The 21,771-nt window shown below is 37.4% G+C and overlaps 1 protein-coding gene across 2 annotated transcripts in view; it reads right to left on the reverse strand.

Annotated features, from left to right (window-relative positions):
- Positions 1-20,852, reverse strand: part of UBE2E3 (ubiquitin conjugating enzyme E2 E3) — an 83,569-nt gene extending 62,717 nt beyond the window's left edge. The window contains exons 1-3 of one of the 2 annotated variants that reach the window (XM_030916695.1): positions 20,327-20,852; positions 19,065-19,283; positions 17,208-17,258 (exon numbers count right to left, since the gene is read on the reverse strand). In XM_030916695.1, the coding sequence (XP_030772555.1) occupies positions 17,208-17,258; positions 19,065-19,258 (245 nt within the window). In that variant the 5' untranslated portion in view covers positions 19,259-19,283; positions 20,327-20,852. Of the gene's footprint in view, positions 1-17,207; positions 17,259-19,064; positions 19,284-19,911; positions 20,262-20,326 lie in introns of those variants that run through there. The other variant, XM_010368677.2, reaches the window with a different exon arrangement.
- Between the last annotated feature and the right edge of the window lie 919 nt (positions 20,853-21,771).

Consider the following 21,771-nt stretch of genomic DNA (forward strand, 5'->3'; position numbering starts at 1 on the left):
TTATCAAACTGTATTAATACTTTATTCTGTATCACTGGTCAGTGCTATTTGTAGGCCAGAACCACTTTCAAAAATATATATTTGTATTATAATTGGTTCTAATACTTCGTTTTTCAAAATGTTCTTTCATAAACATGCCTGTTTATTTGTCCATATAACCGCTTTTTATATCATTATATGTAACATATATCAGTTACATAATATCTAAAACACTTACAACAATGAAACAGGATTATTCACATTTCTGAGAATCAGAGGCGATAACTTGCTCAAGCTTTTACAGTTACTCAATTGTAAAGCCAGGACTTGAACTTCCATTTGTCTAACTCCAAAGCCCTTTATCTGCGTCATGTGGATGTCCTGGATGTACAAGGTCTGTTTTTTATTTTGGCTTTTTCTTTTTTTGGGGGGGGGAAGGGGGCGGCGGGGAGGGTGCCTATAAAGAAAAAAACAGAAAATAAGTATGGCCAGGATGTGGACAAACTGGAACCCTAATATGCCATTGCGAAAGTAAAATAGCACAGCGTTTGTGAAAAGCAGTTCAATGTTTCCTCACAAAGACAGAGAAATTATCATATGACACAGCAATTCCACTCCTAGGAATATATAGTGAAGAAATAAAAACACGTATTCGAACAAATATGTGTTTGTGAATCCTTCATAGCAACACTATTCACAGTACCCAAAAGGTGGAAACAACCCAAAGGCTCACAACTGGTGAGGAGACAAAATTTACCAAATCCTTTTTTGGGTATTGTGGTATTTCTTGAAATGCTCAGTTTTTCTTCTTTAGCCTACTGTGGTGTGTCAGAGTACTGGGAACTGCCATTCTTCACGGTCTTGTAATACCCTTCGTGGATGGGTATTATTCTTATCATAATAAATAAATTTGACCTTTTATAATTTTAATATTTTTGTTCATCAGTAAGATTAGATAACTGTCATTCAGCAGTACTGGTGTTATGCTTGGGGATGCTTATGACATTTGCTTCAAAACAAGTTTGAGGTGGCCTCCCGTCTTGTCTTATGCTCTAGAGTAAGACACACGGGACATTTATACCACTTACACATTTAAAATATCTTATCTGCAGATCTATAGAGAAAAGTAATTTAATAAACATTAAAAGTATAAATTGAAAAAAGTTCTTTTACAAACAACCTAGTTAATTAATGCTTTCAAATGAATCATCTGTTAATTATCTGAAGGAACTGCTGTTGAAGATTTTTTTGTTTTACTCCTTTTCGGATAAAAACATACCTGTTGCTTTCAGCTCCTCCAAAGTTGCACCTTATTATGTTCCGATTTACTTCTGCTTTCAGCTGTCTGCACTACAATTTGACGCTTTCTCATTAAGTCTTTGTAACTACAGACACGCTCACACACAGGGCCTTAATATTCTTGTAGAGACTCCTCCCCCCAACATTATTACCAACGGTTATTTTGCATTATGACATAGGTAAATTACACGGGGTGCTTAGATTAAGAAATGACTAGCCATTAAAATCAAGTAGGAAATATGATCTTAATTGTTCTTCCATAGCTTCATAGAGGATAAATGAATTTCATCATCTCCCCTGCCCCTTCCCCACTCTTCTTATCCCTACTGAGACCACTGGCCTCAGTACCAGACACAGAGTACTGCTTCTCACATTACTACCTGAATCCTTAGATGTGCCTTCTTAAAATGCACATTGTCAGGTCACCCTTGGCCCACTAAGTAAGAATCTCTGCTTTGGGTAATTGCTGATTATAAGAATCTCCTGATTCACCAAGTCCAACCAGAACACCACCAATTCATAGCATGAGGGTAAGGTGAACCTATAATTTATCACACAAACTCAGGTATTTCTAAAAGTGAAAGGAAATGCTATTAATATTTTTGTCAAGACAATAGATATAAACCAAGGTGTATGGTCAAACACTGTTGCCGTTGTGCTCTACACTTTGAGAATCTGGCAAGTTTCAGAACTACTTTCAACTAAGTTAATTAAAATTATTCTTACAGCGCTACAGCATTTTACTGACATGAAAATGTAAAGAAACATAAGAGCTATACCCAGTCCTAGTGCCCGGTTCAGCTGGGAGGAAAGGGCACATGACAAGAGGCAGTACCAGTGAATTAAATATTAGTAGTACAAATGTCTCCCAAAAGAGACATGTGCAGGAAAGATGTAAAATCTGAAATAGACTTTAAAAGATCACTATCACTTGAAGGATGAAAGCCATCCTAGGCAACGAGAGATGTAAACAAAGATGCAGAATCTAGAAAACTCAAGTTTTACTCAGGTAGTAGAAAACAATACTTTTGCTACAACGTAAGACTTTTCTACATAATGGGAAAAAAATAAAGATAAGATAAAAATAAAGATCAATTAAGAGAGCTACATGCAGGTAATTTTGATAGACAACCACTGGGACTCTGAGGGAAATCCATCACCAAAAAGCAGCTGTGACACGATGTGGCATGAGAGCCTAGGGGAGATAAGAAGGGATAAACGACACAAGGGTGGAAAAAGAATATGTATCACATACATGAAGAAATACTAAAGGAGGGTGGGAGAAAGAAGAGACATTTCAAGTACGTCAGAAAAGATGAAACTAAAGAGAACACGGGCATATAAAACAAAAAAGACACAGAGTAAGTCATATGAGAAAATACTAACAGGTAATATTTCCAAATGACCTTTCTAAAATAAAATGAAAGAGGAAAAGCCATATAACAAAAAGATGAAAGAAATACAAGACACAAAACTGGACAAAAAAAATTAATACAGATAGATAGATAAACGGGATAATAAGTAGAGAAAGATGAAACAATTAAATGAGCTTAAAAAAAACTCTTAGAAAAAGAGGTTAAATAATTGAAGAGAGATTAGAAATAAGAGTAAAAAAAAAGTGTAGTTTGAAGCAATGGGGTAAACAGAAATCCTTTTCAGAACAAAAGTTTTCCTATAAATGAAAAAAAAGAATTCATTAATAATAAAAAGATCAAAGGGATACACAGACTCACATATTTATCAGAGCCGTGTGTGTGTGTGCGTACATACACATTAAGCTCATGCACAAAGTTCAAATGTACTATGAGAGTTCAGAATTGCGGGGAGGTGTAAAAAGTAAAAAGCTAGAGGAAGAAATTTTTTTTTCACATGTTAGACAATTACATATGCAGTAAAAATCACACAAACTTAGCCGAGATACATTTTATGTAAGAAACACAACTATTACAAATTATTATGTATTACTCAAAGTAATGCTATATAAAATTAGTTTCTTACAGCATTATGATTTGCTATCACTGCAATGTGGAATCTAGACCAGTAATTTGCAAGTGCAAGTGATAGGCCCTCCCCTCCAAGATATCTGGAAATGGGGGGAAGAGGCAGGTTTTGGTGGCCAGAACATAGCATTTAGTTAGCAGAGTCTGAGGATGTTCAATGTCTTCCAACTCAAAGCACAATCCAGTCAAATATAACTAAGATGCCCCTGATGAGAAACACTAAACAGACAAAGGAGGCTGCTTCTTGTATAAACAACAGAGTTAATTTTTAAGTTCAATTATTGTGACAAATTAATTTGATTCTGATAAAGGTTTGCCTTCTACCTTAATCTACCCCCCTCAGTTTAATTCAAAACTTAAAGCAGATCTATAGTTTTAATAAAGATATCTCAGTTCTCCTAATGCCAAGACTTAATTATCTCTGACAACTGACACGGAAGTGGCTAGAAGAATGTCACGTTTGAAACAACAGCTTAAATAAGTATTCAGTTTTCAAAATAATACCTAGAGCAATGGTTAAGTTGAATGTATGCACTTGCATTGTTACACACCAAATAGGTCCATATGACTTTTACCCTCTAAGGTTTCCCAGAGCAAAGCAATTTAAGCTGAAGTTTTTTTTTTAATTAAGAATTAAGAAATTCTATAAAGATGATAGCAATAAACTGAAGTACTACAATGGGTTGAAATACAATTATGAGTTGGCAATCATTCTGAAAAGGATACTAGGACACCAACTCGCTATTTTGAAAAAGAAGAAAAAATTGGTAAGGGAAAAACATTAAGCACATATTATACCTTTAGTATGCAACTTGCATGACTAGGTAACCAAATAGGAGATGAGAATAAGTTTCTGTTTAGAACTGTATTCCAATGGCTGCTAACATCACAAAACAACAACCAGATCTTAGGTGTCTTTTGATACAAAAGCACACCAGGAGTTTTGTTTTGTTAAAACAAAACAAACAAACAAAAAGTAGTACTAGTTAGAAGAAAAAGAAATCCAGCTTGAATTTCTGTGGTGTAGTTTAATATCCCAAACATACAAGAAACACTAAGGATGAAGAAAGATATTAAACTACACCACAGAAATCCAATAAGCAAAACAGACTCTAAGAAACTCAGCCTGGTTTCTTCAATAAACAAACTGCAAAAATGAAGAAAACACTGAGGAGAACCTTATAGATTAGAAAATAAAAAAAGAAAAACTCTGAGTATAACTTCTGATGCCCCAAAAACTTAACTACTAATAGCCTATTCTTGACCTGAAGCCTTACCAACAACAAAAACATTTTGTATGTTACATGTATTATATACTGCATTCTTACAGTAAAATAAGCAAAGGAAAACCATGAGAGATAAAATACGTTTACAGTACTATACTGTATTTATCAATATTGTAAGCTTGTCTGAAACAGCAGACACCTACAGCTGCAGATTTCAATCTACAGTACACGCACGACAAGCAATTCAACTTTTTCTTGTAAAGTCATGACTTTTCTCTGCTTCTTGGAAGCATTTCCAGCATCACTAGCGCCACTTCACATGGGTCCCATGGTGTTATTCAAGCTTTACAGTATTGCACTAAACACACTAAAATATACACAAGAACCAGGAGAAATCACTTTTTACTGCAATACCCAATTTACTGGGTGATGAACTGCTTATACAGAAATGATTAGCATCACATAGTTTTAAGCAGATACTTGCAACACTACAGCTCACTGCAACAGCAACAGGAGGTGGTTACAAAATTACTGCGGTAATACAGTATGTACTATAGTTAATTTTATGCAGTTATGATTTAGTATTTACATTTGTTTACGTTTCTCTTGACTCCAAATGGCACCATGTATGATCTGTAAATGTCTATGTAAGTTTTGATAAATTCTAACTTTTTATAATAGATTTGTGTATTACTTCACAGTAGTAAATGATAAAACAGATTAGTATCCACATGTGTTTTGTGGATTCATGACAAGCTTAACCTTTTCTTAATATTTTCACTATTTCTAGGCTACACCATTCATCTGCAAGTTTTTTCAAATTGTAAATCTCTAAATATTTTTCCAATAAATTTATTGAAAAAAGTTATGTATAAATGAATGCACTCGTTTAAATCCATGTTGTTCAAAGGTCAACTGGCCTTTACTTGTATCCTCATTCAAATAACTGTGGGGAAGGAAGGACAACACCCATTTGTAACCCTAAACAATGACTGATTACGGAGCTACTGAAAATTTGTAAGCATGCTGATGTCACAATGGTTAAGTTAAAAGGAGTCTTATCTTTTGAAAGTGCATAGTGAAATACTTGCATATTTTAAGATACAGATGAAATGATGTCTGAGATTTGTTTTAATGTAATAATGGGAGAGTGAAATGGATAGGGGCATAGATGAAGCCAGATTGGCCATGATTAGGTAACTACTGAAACTGGATAAAGGTTATATTTATGGAGGTTCATCATACCAGCCTGTTTACTTTTGTGTATGTTTCAAGTTCTCCAAAATTAAGAAACCTCGGCAGAAGGGAAAAGTGGTAATTGCAACATGCTTATTTTAGGGTTTTCAAAAGAACAAAATGAGTATTTGGCATCTTCTAATGGAAATGGGGATAGTAAGCATCTGGGAAGATGAGAAAAATGTCTTTTAAAATTTTACAAGGACACTGGTGTAGATATAAAATGAAGAAAAATTAAAGGCACACTAGTTAAAACTGCCATTGAATTCCACACAGATTTACATGCCTTTGAGTTTGTGTTCAAAGCCTTCAAATGCCAGGTTTCTTCTCATTGTGACACCAGGTAAATTTAGTACAAGCATATATATTCCAAATCTAACAAATAACACCAATACCCTAAGAAGCAAGTATGAGGCAAGAATAAATCATAAAGCCAATGCCTTATGCTACCCTCTACATTTTGTTATTGCTACTGTTTAAATTGAGAAGACTACAGAAAGCAAAAGGAAGCCATAAAAAATATGTAGTCACAATCTTCTGAGATTGATTCTCTTCGGGACCCTGAATAAATGGATTCTCGACCTACTAAAATTTAATGTGAAAAAATGATCCATTTGTAAAGGACCTTTAAGACTGTAAATGGCAAAACTAACTACAAATAACCACCCTCAGAAAGGGAATAAACAGTGTTTATAAAAAGTGAGACGCATGGATGTAAAGGGAGGATCATGATGATGATTTATAAGTGAAGGAAAATAAAATAAAAAGGTAACAAAATTCATGTTTCCCTAGGCCTTTCATTCAGACCAAAAGATGTGGAACTATACTCCCAAAAGCAATTTTGGACTAGAGATGTCTTTATTTTTCCCCAGACAAGCTGGAAGTTAAACAGAATGACTGAGTATATTTGCTCTGGAACATTAAAGCAGCAAAACTTTGGAATGGCATAACTAGTCCAAAAGCTTCCAAAAAAGACAGACTACACCGCAGTTCCTTTCAAAGCTTCATTTGTTGTGAATAACCATAAAATTAAAACAATTATTATACACATGAAGGACCAAAAAGAGGGAACTGGGATGTTTAAAAACTGAATGACCCTAAGCTGATCCTCACTATTGGTATTACTTTATCACCACCTACTGACAGGCACATCGAAAACAGATGCAATAAACAAGCTTTTGTTATTTCTCTATACACCCTTATAAAACTGATAGAATGTCAACAGAGAGAAAAATCTCAAGGCTTTAGAATTTAACTTTATTACTGCATTTAGACAAGATGCAAGGCACATATTTGCTTAATAAAACTCAATAATGTCATCAATTTAAAATGAAATATATAAATGTGGTAGATCACCCTGAGAACATTAGTTCTGTTTTATAAAGTGGACCAGCCACTCTTCCAAAGAGACTCACTGGAAAAAGTAAATCCCAGCCTGATCAACATGGTGAAACCCTGTCTCTACTAAAAAAATACACAATTAGTCGGGTGTGGTGGCACATGCCTATAGTCCCAGCTACCCGGGAGGCTGAGGCAGGAGAACTGCTTGAACCCAGGAGGCAGAGGTTGCAGTGAGCTGATATTGTGCCATTTCACTCCAGAGCGAGACTCTGTCTCCAAAAAGAAAAAAAAAAGTTAGCTGGGCATGGTGGGGTGCGCCTGTAGTCCCAGCTACTCAGGAGGCTGAGGTGGGAAGATAGCTTGAGGCTGGAAGGCAGAGGTTACACTGGGCCGAGATCATGCTGCACTCCAGCCTGAGTGACAGAGTGAGACCCTGTCTCAAAAAAAAAAAAAAAAAGAAAAGAGAAAAAGCAAATCCCCATACTAATGATCACAAGTTTACATAAATTTAAAAGTACAAATTCATAAGTTTAGGATAAACAGTTTAAATAAACTATGAAATATATAAAACAAGACAAGAGGAACCTAGTAAAAAAAATCCAAATTTCTGCAAAAAAAAAATCAGAGCTGGTATCAATATTAAAAGATAATACATGCTCACATTACTGAGAGATCAGCTTTAAAAATCCCTTAAAATCTTACATGATTGGAGTTTTTCCTCATAAAACACAAAAATTCTTATCTGCAAAGAGAATTTTTCCAATTTCAAAGCAATTCATAAACATGGAATGTTTCACAATACCCCAGAGAAAAAAGTAAAGGTAGATTTAAAAGTTACTCCTCTGCCTATAAGAAAGCCATACATAAAGAATTACATGGCTGCAAACAGATTTACCTTTTCCATTATGATCATATTCAATCCCTGACCGTCTTCCTACAAAGAAAGAGAACAAGACAAGACAGCTGACCACTTGGGGAATACTACCTGAAAAGAAAATGCTTCTGAATGATAATTTTAAAAAGATAAATGTAGGAAGGGCCTGGCATCTCCAAGCCAAAGAAGGAAACTCTCTTCTTTCTCCAATTCACCATCTGGACTTTATTTGCCAGATTCTAAAGCCGGACAGGAACAGTATTTTGGATCCTTTGAGAAATAAGCAAATGAAAGGGATATACTTACACTAAGCATGTACTTATAGATCTGTATCGACTCTGCTTTTACCAGATTTTTCAAACAGCACTGTACAAAACCAAAAATGCTTTCATTTCAAGTCAAAAACTAGGTTTTTGCCTTGGATCTGTCATATACACATACACACTGCATGACATTTGACAATTTTCTCATCACATTCAGTTTTGAAATCTAAACAGAATAATAATATTTACTTCATAGAGTTGTTTTAGGATTTAAAACAAAATATTGTATTATTAGGTTTCCGTACTGTGGAACCTAGTACAGTGCCAAGCTGGTACTCAATTATTTCCTCTTTAAGCTTTTGAAGTGAGAGTGAAAGTCACTTATTCATAGAGAGAGAGAGAGAGAATATGTGTATCTACTTTGTGGCACGGAAACTGATTTCTCACCGAGTATCTGTACACTTCTACACATTTTTCAGCTACTTTGCAGTTACTCTACACGGATGACTAATTCATGCCTTACTTCCAGACCAAAGCACTTGAAAGTTGCCACATGACCTTCCAGGTGTCTTGCCTGGACACATGTTCCAAATGTCAGAGCTACAAGATACATAGACACAAGTCAACACAGAGAAGAGCTACCCAAGATAGTCTCTGGACCCACAGCGGACTTCACTTGAGTGAGAAATAAATCTTTATATGTTGAGCCACTGAGCCTTCTAGTTTTGTTTGTAATCACAACACAACCAGCAAAATTTAACGTCTCCTTTTATAGTCTAATTGCACTTAATGTAAGGCAAAATACATACATAAGTATTAAGTATTTAAGCATTAAAGATTATCTTCCTTTCTGTGTAATATTGTGTATCTAAAATGAATGGAATGATTAAAAGACAGTATTTGAAAGCAAAGTGAAAAAACAACCCAACATACAAAGAACAACTTAAAAACAAGTGGACACTGATAGTTTCACCTTAAGAGAAAAGAACTCTTAAGCATACAAGTTGCAAAACAAAAAACTCAATAAACCAAAAATAACAACTGAGAAACCAAAATCAGCTATTAGGAAACAGGCAAAAAAGAAAGCAAAGGAAAATAAAAACACCCTTTCATCATTAATAGTAAGTAATTTCAGTCATGGTCACGTAACAGAAGTAGCAAAGCAGTCTCTATTTATCCGTGCAGTTCCACTTCCCACAGTTCCCGTTACTCTAGGTCAACCACAATCCAAAAACATTAAATGGAAAAATTCCAGAAATAATTCTTAAGTTTTAAATCGCACCTCATTCTAAGCAGCATGATGAAATCTCACATTGCCCTGTTCCATCCCACTTGGACTTGAATCATACTTTTGTCCAGTTTACCCACACTGTATATGCTCTAGTCCAGAGGTGTCCAATCTTTTGGTTTCCCTGGGCCACAGTAGAAGAATAACTCTCTTGGGCCACACATAAAATACACTAACACTAACAATAGCTGATGAGCAAAAGAAAGAAAAGAAAAGAAAAGAAAAGAAAAGAAAAGAAAAGAAAAGAAAAGAAAAGAAAAGAAAAGAAAAGAAAAGAAAAGAAGAAAAGAGAAGAGAAGAGAAGAGAAGAGAAAAGAAAAGAAAAGAAAGAAGATCGCAAAAAAACTCATAATGTTTTAAGAAAGTTTATGAATTTGTGTCAGACCACATTCAAAGGTGTCCTGGCCACCATGTGGCCCAAGGGCTGCAGGTAGAACAAGCTTGCTCTAGTCACTTAGTAGTGGTCTTCGCTATCAGACTCCACTATTAGAATTGGTTATAGACTACTGCAGTGCTTATTTTCAGATAACCCTCATTTTATTTAACAATGGCTACTATGTCAACTTTCAGGCATCCACCGAGGAGTCTTGATATGTATTCCCCACAGATAAGGGGGAACTATTGTATAGGGCCATTAACAGCTTATCTACAATTCTAGAATCTCAAAACTCTGAAAAAAAAAAAACAAAGTTTTAATAAGGTTGTTACAAAATAATGTGGTAGCAACCCTAAATCTGAACTGACTTGAAACTATTTGTAGCTTCTATTTATCCCACCTGTATGAATATTAATACATTTTTGGTGTGGAAACAGTAATGCAGAGAAACAGTAATGCTGTGGAACAGATTACATAAAGTACCACAAACACATCATATTACCTTTCTAAAACATGAAAATTTCTGCATTCTGAAATACATCCGGCCCCAAAGGTTTGAAATAAAGGATTGGGAACTTGTAAAAATTGAAGTAACTCGTGTATTGTCGTAATGATGAAAGTAAAACCTAAATGAGGAGCACAAATTTCTAACCTGCGTGTAATTCAATGTCAAACTGAATTTTGATGACTGTCCAATATTATTTCTCCATGATGTTGTTTTAATACCCCTAGTAGAATAGACATAATCAGCCTAAAGCTAGATCATGCGGGGATATAATTAACTGGCACAAGACCTAAAAGAAATAAAAATACTGCTGTAAGCATTTCTGGCCTCAGAAGACCATAATTTAGCAGGTACTCAAGGTAGCCATTCCTGTGGTTTCACATAAAAAATAATACACACGTATGTCAAATAATGTAAGATATGTGTAAACTATGCATAGAAGTAGCAGGAAGTGAAGAATCAGCTGAGGAGGGTGTAGGTGAATATATTAAGCAGGCATCACTAATAAGACAGGAAAACAGTCAAAAGCAAACTATTCAAACATTCAAGAGGCAAAGTACAGGAACAAATATCTATAGGAGGGTCTCTCAACTTCAGCACTAGACATTTTGGCCCAGGTAATCCTTTATTGTGGGGGGTCTGTCCTATGTATTATAGGGTATTCAGCAGTATCCCTGACTTCTACCTACTAATGTCAGTGGTAGCCCCCTTCTCCCTCAGTTATGAAAAGCAAAAAATATCTCCAGGCATTACCAATTGTCACCTAGCCTGGGGGCTGGGGAAGGGCAGGATAAAAATTGCCTCAGTTGAGAACCACTGATCCAAAGGCAAAAAAAAGATTAAAAGTTTGAAGATGTTTCAGCTTCCAGATTCCAATTAAAATGCCCAAATATACTTACCTGTCAAAATGGTATGTGAAAAAAAAAAATCACTTTCTATTTCTCTAGATTTACAAGTGATTTTATTATGTTTTCATCTCATATTGATAGGGAAGAAGAGACTGAAAGGTCAAGTTCTTCATTCTCAATCTGAATGTCCTTACACTCTATGTAAGACTTGTTGATTTTCCTGAAAATCAAACATAGCCATAGTTGCTGTTACAGCAACGCATTTAAGAAAAGAATAAAGTATTAATTGGTTATGAGAGGAATATGATTTGCAGCATGTAGCTGCAAAGTAAACACGTAACTTTTCTAAAAGCACACGCTGTTTTACCCACCTTCTAATTACATTATCTGCACTGAACTTAATAGATCCTTAATAAAAATGTGAAGTTTAGAGGGAAGAATATTATTTTCACTTGGTCACTCCTTTGGAAAATGTTTCTAGTCACACAGCGTACTGAGCATTTCTGCTATACTGGTATGTATGGAGGAAATAACTAGGCCTACTGTGAGTATCAATTTCCTCTCATAAGCAAAAACAGTAGCTAGGTAAACTGTGAATAGATTATTAAATATTTTTAAGTATCATAATTATTGAAAAGGTAAAGAACGTATAGGATATTTAATAAATTTTCTCTTAAGTCATTGTTTTGCCTGGAATTGCTATTTCTATGTCAGTTTGAGAGACTTCAATTTATTTATTAACAGACCTTCACATGCAAAGCACCATGTGAAGGAAGGAAGAGATACAAAAATGAATAAGACAATCTCTGCCTTCAAGGAACACTCGCTATTGCAGAAGGTAAACAAGTATTATAATACAGCATGAAAAAAGTACTTTATTACAGTTGTGTTGAAAAAAACTACTGGCTTATTGAGAAATAAAACATCAATTTGCTTTGATCATAAACCGTTTAAAATTATCACTAATGCCCAAGTCCCCAGAAAAATCCTCATGACCTTTGAGGTCTATACTGATGCCAAAATGAATTTATCAACAATAAAACTAATAATATAAACTACCTGTAGATGACCACGGCACAGTCGGATGAAAACTACTTTGTCAGAGTAGTTCCATATTTATCTGTTTTACAGTCGAGCTTCCAATTAAGATTTAATTTTTATAAAAAGGGGTTTCCAGGATCTTTCTTTTTGAAGAGTTGAAAATAAAAGGACTAGATAACCAATGAGATACAATCTTGTAGCAAACACTACAACAAAAACAATCAAACGTATTAAGAAGGAAAAGCAATCTATCTATATGTGTGAGAGAGTTTACAACCAAGTACTCTACAAGCAACCAACAAAGCTAATAGAGGGATCACACGTTATTTCAATTATTACCTGTTTTCATATGCCAATTAGAAAAAAGCTTTCAAAATTTCTCCTTAGTTCACAGACAAGGAAAGAATGCTATGGGGTTAGGTAATGCAGGTAACAGCAACCCAGAATGTGAATTTCAGAACTGCTGATATAATCCCATTCACAGTAAAATCACAAATTCTTATATTTTAAAAGGGGAAAACACAATCATTACTCTTATCTAAAAATTGTTTATTATACTTTACTGGACAATCATAATATTCTCTATTGAATTAAATATCATTAATCTTATATATGTTCCTTTAAAAGGGATGCAGTATTTATTCATCTATGCCTGAAGCTTTTAGGTTTATTTTCTTTTTTACACAAGTTCCTAGCAACTACTTTTACTGACAATAAAAAACAAATTGCTTGTTATGTACTTGTACTCAATAATCTAGTGACGAATTAAGATAAAATTACATAAGACGTCAATGCACTGGAGAAAATGCCAGCAACAGTGAGAGCACACCGCTACACTGTGTCTCCCATTTTTATCTTGCTGTGGCCACTTTACTGACTGATTTACACTGCTACAAAACTTAAACATATTAATTCGTTTAATCCTCACAATAACCCTATTATAAAGGGGGGTATTAACTTAATCCCCACTTTACAACTGAGAAGAACAGAAATATTCCAAAATGTATCTAAGGTAACACAGCAAGTTAGTGGCAGAGCATGGATCTCAACCCAGACAGTTTTGCTCCAGTACCAGCACTTTTCAAACCTACTTACATATGCAATTCACCAGGAATCTTGTTAAATTCAAATTCTGGGTTGCAGGTTGGGGGAAGCAAGAGTCTGTATTTCTAACAAACTCATCTGTGACGCAGATGCTGACAGTCTGCAGGGCACTCTTTTAAGTAGCAAAGTTCTAGTCTACCCTAGAAAATGATGGAAAGTGGTAGCAACCCTCAGAAGAAAGTAGAATTTATCCTCAGACAAGTAGGCTAATGAGGAAGCGAGAGATTACCAACTACTGGTTTAGAAACAACTGCTTCTTTTATGATTTCATTATTTTTTTATTTTTAAAGAAGAAAGTTAACGAAATTACCTGATCTCAGGTTTTGCTAGTCAGTATATTAATACTATAAACTTGAAACTATAATACATATCCCCCAATACGGCCTTTCCCACATCAATAAACTATTTATTAACACAAATACCCCCGAATATCTTCAGAATAGATTCACTCTGAACATACTGATGAGTATTTTAAGAGTGTATATTTGTGCTTCTTCCTATATGGAAAGAAATTAAGGGTTAAGTTAGAAATCAAGTAGCTTTCTAAACTTTTGCTGTTCGTACAAGTGGTGACTAGGAGAGGACAAGGACACCCTCTGGGAAACAGATGGAAAGTAAATGTCTTAATAACACATCACTAAACAATTCTAGTCAATAATTCTCTCTAAATACAAATAGGGAAATGCCCATAACACAATTTCCCTTGACTCTCATTGATGTATCAATTATTTATACTATGTAAACAGCATAAACTGAAACCAATAAATAATATATCCCTATGTTTAGTACACTATGGTCCATGGGCCTCCATTACCTAAAACCTAAAATAACATCAAATCACTGGAAATAATGTCATTATCAAACTTTTACACTATCAGGAAAAGAAATATCAATGCTATCAAAATATATTAAAACATGTATAAAGCCATACACAATACTAACATCACCCTGGGTGTGTATGTACTAGATGTAACTATATACTAATTAAAGAATATTTCATTAATTAAAAAATAGGAATGGATTTTAGAGAAATCGTCCCAGTCTGAATAATTTTTGTTTTGCTGAGTTTTCTTGTATTTCATTCAACTTTTTCCTGAATGTACACAGATACACTTTACATTTCTTCCCCGAGGAAGAATTAAAGCCGTCATGTACTTTGACAAACTTGTAAAAATCGTATTCAAGACTGTAATGGAATTCTGATTAAATAACTACACATGAAAGCCAAATTTTTAGGTTTCATAGATCTCAGGCAATATGAATTCACATATTCTAGAATTTATGAATATAGACTCCATTTTTAATTACAGCATAAATTAATAAATTTAAACTGTACAATCACCGTAAAGCTAAAATTCTCATTTACGCACTTGTGAATTAAAAGAACATAACACCACAGTCTGTCACAGATCTGACACGTAGGCAAAAATATAATACAAATTCAGGCTTCTTATTTGTCAAAATTCTAAAACACCTTTACTGAATACTCAGTATTCCAATTCCCACTCAAGGACAAAAACTAGGTCTTCTTCCACCCAAAAGATTTGAAGACAAACAAAGTATCCGGATATTTTACATGTGAGGCATGCGGAAAAACACTGCCTCCAATAATAAGCAACAACTTATCCTGGTTCCCTACTAAGACATATTTTATGTCTGTTTTTCACATACTAGAGCCACACATAAACTCATCTACTAAAAGAACTTGAGAACTAAAAGATGTCATTTGCAGTAGGTGATAGTCATCACAGGTTGTGACAAGGGAAAGCAGGGATGAGGTGTTCCATGTTATTGTTCACAGAAAGCCCAAAGTTTTGATGTTTCACTAGTCTAATTACTAAATGAGGGAGCATTATTTCAAGGACTTAAATGAAATCTGGTATATAAAGAGAAAGACAAGTGAAACCTCCTATCTCATGGAAAGATTCTACTCTCTCTAAAATAATTCTCAGTGACCTTGAGGAAACATTCCCGAGTTAAACATGTAAAGCAGATTTCTCTGGTAACTGCAACAGTAGGCTATTGCTCTGAGGGCACTCAACACATGTCTACTAGGCTTTCTAGATTTATGCATATACATTAGTTTGTTCCATTTGCAGAAAATCAACAGAAAGCTTTAAAAATGTTTGACCTTACATGCAATTTTAAAACATTTAAGAGTTCTGAATTGATAGATCTTTACATTTTTCATAATGGGAAATATCAGAATACACTCTGCAAGTTAAGTGATTCTTCCAGGGAGCAAATTTAACTTGACCTCTCTAAATGGCTACAGATTTGACACACCATTTAGAAGGCTGGAGGGAAAATACTTTGATTTGCTTGTTCTCTAAAGCAGCACTGTTCAATAGAAATATAATGCAAGTCACACATGTAATTTTAAATATTCCAACAACCATACTAAAATAGTAAAAAATTGAAATTCATTTTAATAACATTTTATAGCCAAATACATCCAAAATATTATTTTAACATGTAATGAACATATTTTTTAAGTCAATGCAATATTATACATTCTTTTGTCGTACTAAGTTTTCAAAACCCAACGTGTTTAAATTTTACCCTTTCAGCACATCTCATTTTGGACTAGCCACAACCGAAGAGGTCAACAGCCACATGTGGCAAGTGGCGATGTTACTGGACAGCACAGCCCTTAAGTAATACTTTGAGAACTCACATACCACTATCTCCTTAAAATTAGTTTACATTCATGTTTCCTGTTTGAACTGAAATTACAAATACAAGCAAACTGTTCATTCAATGGATAAATCAGGATCAAATCACCTTATCTGAGGATCCAGTTAACATACACAATAAGAAGTAACTGGATTATCCTATTATATATCACAAGTAGACTTCAGAGATAGGGTCTGATCATCCCAAGTGAATACAACTTGTAACAGAAATACAGGTTAAACATGAAAACATTTTCCTACCAAACCATAAAACTGCCTTATTTCTTGCAGCCGCTCACATTATTGAGCACATATCTCTTCACAAATTATCTACAATATTGTTTTCTATGTGTGTTCAATTTTGTAAGCCATATAGTCATTTAAAAAAGAATAGAGCGCTATACAAACGAAATGAAAAAAGTTATTGGAGAAAAAATAATCAACCAGATACTTTTAAAGGATCTTATACCAACCAATAATCTTAAATTCATCTACCTGAGTTCCACTGAAATGAATTCCCGCAATTCCAATTCATTTACTGCTTTTCATAACACATATTCCAACTACCAAAATTACTAAAAATTTCCTCAAGCCATCAGGACATTTGCTTAAAATGTAAATAATTCCAACAATGCATTCTGTAGAAAACGAGGACTAAAACCATTAGCTTAGCCCATAAAATTTATCCTTAAGGCTAGTAACTGAATAAATCAAACAGAACCAACTATATGCTTGTTTACTGCATTTACATTTTGTAACACCACATTCAGCAATTTCTAAATGGGGAAGGTCAGTCCAGATTGCACACAAACAGTAACTTTAAAGCTGAGCAAAATTTTAGAAGTTTCTTCAGTATACTTCTGAATAAACACCCTCTACAGAAATACATCAGAACAAAAATCAGCACCATTCATAAAAATCTCAGAAGCACAAAATCAGTATATTCATAAATCCACAAAGTATACTTATGCTAAAAAGTATTTTTTCTCCCAATTTTATCTAGTTCACCTTCTACAATTTTTATTTAATGCACTTGCAAAGCTGTAGAGAAGCAAACGTTGTCTCCTCTGCTGCACACATATCCAGACAATACATCAATCTCTTGATATTTTTCCACAATTTGAAACCAAAACAACAAAATTCATTTCTTACCTGCAATTAGGAGGAGGATCAAGGGTTATTTCAGCTAGCTCCTTCTGAATTCTGTTAGTGAAATGAGAAGAGACAAAAAGGATTTGAGATAGTCTACAGAATAACCAGGGAATTACACTGCCCTCTACCACCATGCAGTTAAATGCAAGGCTGGCTCTGCCTTCAGTAATGCTAACATGGCTGCTTCCTCTTTGTTCTCAGAGGCATAACCCAAATCCCTTAACAGAAACTTTGCAGCTTTTTTTCTCACTTGCTGCTGCAAATAAGTAAGTCATTTACACTTTATTTGAGAAATACTCATCCACTAGTACTCAGTAAAGAATATAATATCTATTTCAAAACACTTTTTACCAAAGAAATTCTCTTTTCAAGCTTATATGCAAATGAGACAAAAAGGGAGGAGGGAAAGCACTGGAATATTTGACAAGGACTTCGAGTGACTTTTACTGAGGTAAAAATTAACAGGCTACTGCAAGAGCACATTAACAGTTCTGACAATATTTTATCTGTAAAAAAAAAAAGTTTAAAATTTATAAATATCTTTACTGGTGAAAAACTTTCGAAGACTACTTGACATTCTAATTTAGCCATTTCTGTCTTCCCTGATTATAGGCACAGCACTTAAATTTAGTAAATATTGAGAGAAAGAGAAAATACATAGGCCTGAGTTAAGGGGGAGAAAAGCGGTTCCCTGATTTGATTCAAATTTAATACGCTTTCAAAACTTTAGATGTGTCTAATATGTTCCACATCAACACTATACCAAATTGAGAAGGATTTTAAATTATGTCAAAGACTGCTGCCATTCAAAAATATTCTCAAGTTATTAACACATCATTACTGAAACAATAAAGGTGAAAATCCATAGAAAAATATGAGTATTTATGAATCACCACAGAATGTAGTATTTGATCACTTTTTACATTTTTTCCTTTAGTTGTGATCAATAAAAATTAACAAAATGTCAACATTGGCTAACGCTGTAGAGATTATACATTTTATGTATAATTACTAGAGTTTGTGGATATTCTACTACTACTACCACTGACAGAGTCTCATTGACAGAATCTTTTCTTCTCTATCAGAAAATATAAATCAATACGAAACAAATGATCTTCCACTTACATCCAATTAAATATGTTTCTCCTGCTGTTGAGTATTAACTTGTCAAGCACATCCACAAGTTTCAGAGTGAAGAAGCCCAAGGACAATGAAAGTTTTCTATCACCAGTGACACCTCAAATTGTAAAGGGCTACTTTTCAGTTTGATTTGCCCTCACAAGCACAGGGAGGGATAATCACAATTTAACCACGAAAGTTACCTGTGATACATGATTTAAAGTCATGTTTTGTAAAACTGTAAGCAGATTCGCAGCACGATTTTAAATCTGCTTTCAAACATAGCAAAGGCCTGAATTTGCAATTCTCTAGCAAATATGATCATTTCTGATCATTAAGTTTCATGAAGAGAGGCCCTGCTAATCTCTGGAAGTGTCAATTTCATTAAAGAAGATTATGACTCATAAAAGGAAACATCCCCAAAGTACCATCTAATTTGGGTTCACCAAATTTTCCTTGCCAACTCCTTAAACAATCTGTCAGAATGTTAGTCTCATCTCTACTCAAGGACACTCTTAACTGAAGTTACCGAAGTACAGAGTAAGTTTGCTTAAAAGCATAATTCTAGCAAGGTTGCTTACATACCACCTAAAGAATGACAACTCATTCAAGTACAAATAAACTGATAATGAAGTGAATATTTCTGAACTATTGCTATTGATGTAAAACCAACAAACGCGTCCAACCACCTGGAAGACAACCTGACAAAGTGTGCTGGATCCTTCTTTCACACATTACCTTTTAGCACTAGTGGATAACTTAGCAGTGGTTTTGCTAGAGAGTTTGGTGTTTTTCTTCTGCTGGGCGGCAGAAGGTTTTCTTTCCTCTTGTTCTTCAGGCTCTGGAGCGGCTGGGTCTCGCTGGTCCGCATCTGAACTGCCACTGCTGGTGCTGGGGCTCTCATCATCGGACCTTTGCCTATCACTGGACATCTTGGTAAAGTTATCTCTTGGAAAACTTTTAAAGAGAACAGGGAAGGATGGGGAGAAAACTGTTAAATCTAGGAAATAAACCAACAGCATTTTCTTCTATTCATCTAAAATCGTATTGTAATGAAAAAGCTTCAAAAGTGTTCACACTTATTTCATCATACAACAAGGGTACAGGGGAGGTGATGTGTCACACAACGCCAGCGTTCAGGGATTTGCCGAACTCAAGTTAGAAAACCCACTCACATTTTTTTCCATCTCTTGGACAATCTATCAATTGTCTACTTTCTCAGAAGGCATGAAACAGATTTGCCAAGGAACTTAGGCAACAAGCATTAATAACATATGACACACTGTAAATAACAGATCTCGCTGAAAAATGTTTAAAAGTCACTAATAACGTCTAAATATTTACACACTGACATTGGTCAAAGCTACCAAATTCCCTTTCCGAGAGGAAACACACCCTGTTAATCGCCCATATGCTTATTTAAGGTGGCGATTCCTTCTCAGTGCACGTAAAGCCTTTAAACACAACACTTGGAAATTTAAAAATCAACTAACGAGCTCCTCTAGCTGTTTCCACCGCCAGCAGCGAAGATTCATCCGGCCAAGACCTAGCTGCCACCCTGGGAAAAGCAGAATTCAAACTGCACCTTCTGCAAAGCTCCCAATGCCACCAAGGTTCCTCGCTCAATTTTTACATCACGGACCGACATTTTGTCCAAAATAACGAAAAAAATAAGAAACCCAGAGGAAAAACAAACAAACAAACAAAGCCCCAAGAAGTGCAACAAATTTCCGCGCCCGCGGAGGCGAGCCGCGGCCGGCGTCGGCGGCCACGCAGCTCCGCGGCCCTTTGTGGGGAGGGCCGCGCGGGGGCCGCGGGCAGCGCTCGCCGCGCCGGGCGCCAAGTGATGCGAGCAGCCCGGCCGGCCCCGCCGCGGCTCGCGGACACCGGCGGCGCGGGCGCCCGGCGCGAACAAAGCTGCCCGCCCCCGCCCCCTCCCCCACCGCAGCCGCCGCCGCCCCGGCCGCCCCCCACGCGGCCCCCCGGCCCCTCCGCCTTACCTCGGCCGCCCGCCCGGCCCGCTCGCGCGCCGCTACGGTGTGGGGGAGGGAGAGAGAAAAAAACCCTTCCTTAAGGAAATGGAGGCAGCTGTGGGGGGGGGAAGGGGGGGGAGGGAAAAAAAGAAGCCGAGGAGGCTCTGGCCGGGGAGTGTGGAACATTGAAAGTCGGAGGGGGTTGTGCAGTGCCGGGCTCCGGCCGGAGGGTGGCGCCGCCCAGCGCCTTCGGAAAAAAGGGGGGGTGGGAGCTCGGCTGGGCGAGGGCGCGAGCTCCCGGCGAGGCGGAGGGGACGCGGGAGACCCCCGCGCGCTGTGGCCTCCCGCCGCCGCCGCCGCCCGGCTCGGCTCCTCCCGGCCGCGCAGTCAGCAAGTTCCGAGGCGAACGCGGGGGGAGGGGCGGGCGCGGCGGCGGCGCGCGTGCTCGCTGCTTGCCTGGCGGAGGGACGCGCGCCGCCGGCGCCCGGCGGGCGCGAGCTGCTCCCGCGCGCTGCCGCGCGCGCTCCCCGCACCTCCCCTCACCCGGGGGGTGCACGCGTCCGCCCGCGCGCGGCCAGGACAAAGAGCGCGGCGGGGACCTGGCGGGCTGGCCCCTGCCGCCCTTGGCCGCGGAGCCTGTGCCAGAGAAGGCGGGGGCGCGGGCACCGTATCGTGGGGCCGCTGTGCCGCGGGGTGGCTTCCGGCCTGGGCCCGCCTCCGGGCGGAGGCTGCCCATTGGGCTACCCGCGTCCCCAGGGCTGGTTCCATCCCGTCCGCCTGCGTGGGCGACGTCGTGGCTCCCGGGGCACCAGTACCTGGGAAAGGGCCTTGGGCGCGTGGTTGGGAGTCCCCCGCCGCCCTGGGAGACGGGAGACTAATGGGTGTTGTTGGCGAGGCCAGGCACGCAGGCGGAGAAGAGCTGCCACTTGCCCCTCGCTGGAGGAAGGGACAAGTTGGGGTCCTGGGCGTTGAAGAGGGTAGAATATATTTGTTGATTAGGGGACCAACCTCTATTTCTTTTTGGCTCACAGCTTGCAACTGTCGCTGCCAAAAGGGACTGTCCTTCCGATGCTTTGAAACCTTAAAAATCCAAAACAGTGTTTAAAATGTCCCACTCAACATTCTTAAAAGTGAAGGAGAAGAGTTTAGGGTTGTGGGGTGGCGATGAGAGCTAAATACATGACACTTTTCTGCAGGACTCTTCTGTCTTACACGAGGTGCCAGTTCTGGAAAGAAGTCCTGAGTGATGGTGGGTCAGAATGTCCACCCAGAAAAGCTTTAGGTGGAGATAGTGACAGTTTTGTTTGTTCTACCATTCTTTTTGCAGTCTCCAGGTGGACTCTGCGGTTTTTACCCCGCGGCACAAAGTAGCCAGAATACAAAAACTTCCTGTTTGCCGCCCAGACCTTCTCCAGCTACTGAGAACTTGTTCCGGTGATGGAGCCTCAAAGGAATTTGTGGATTCCTCTCCC

This window comes from Rhinopithecus roxellana, chromosome 14, assembly GCF_007565055.1.
Source record: "Rhinopithecus roxellana isolate Shanxi Qingling chromosome 14, ASM756505v1, whole genome shotgun sequence".
Classification (NCBI taxonomy): Eukaryota; Metazoa; Chordata; class Mammalia; order Primates; family Cercopithecidae; genus Rhinopithecus; species Rhinopithecus roxellana.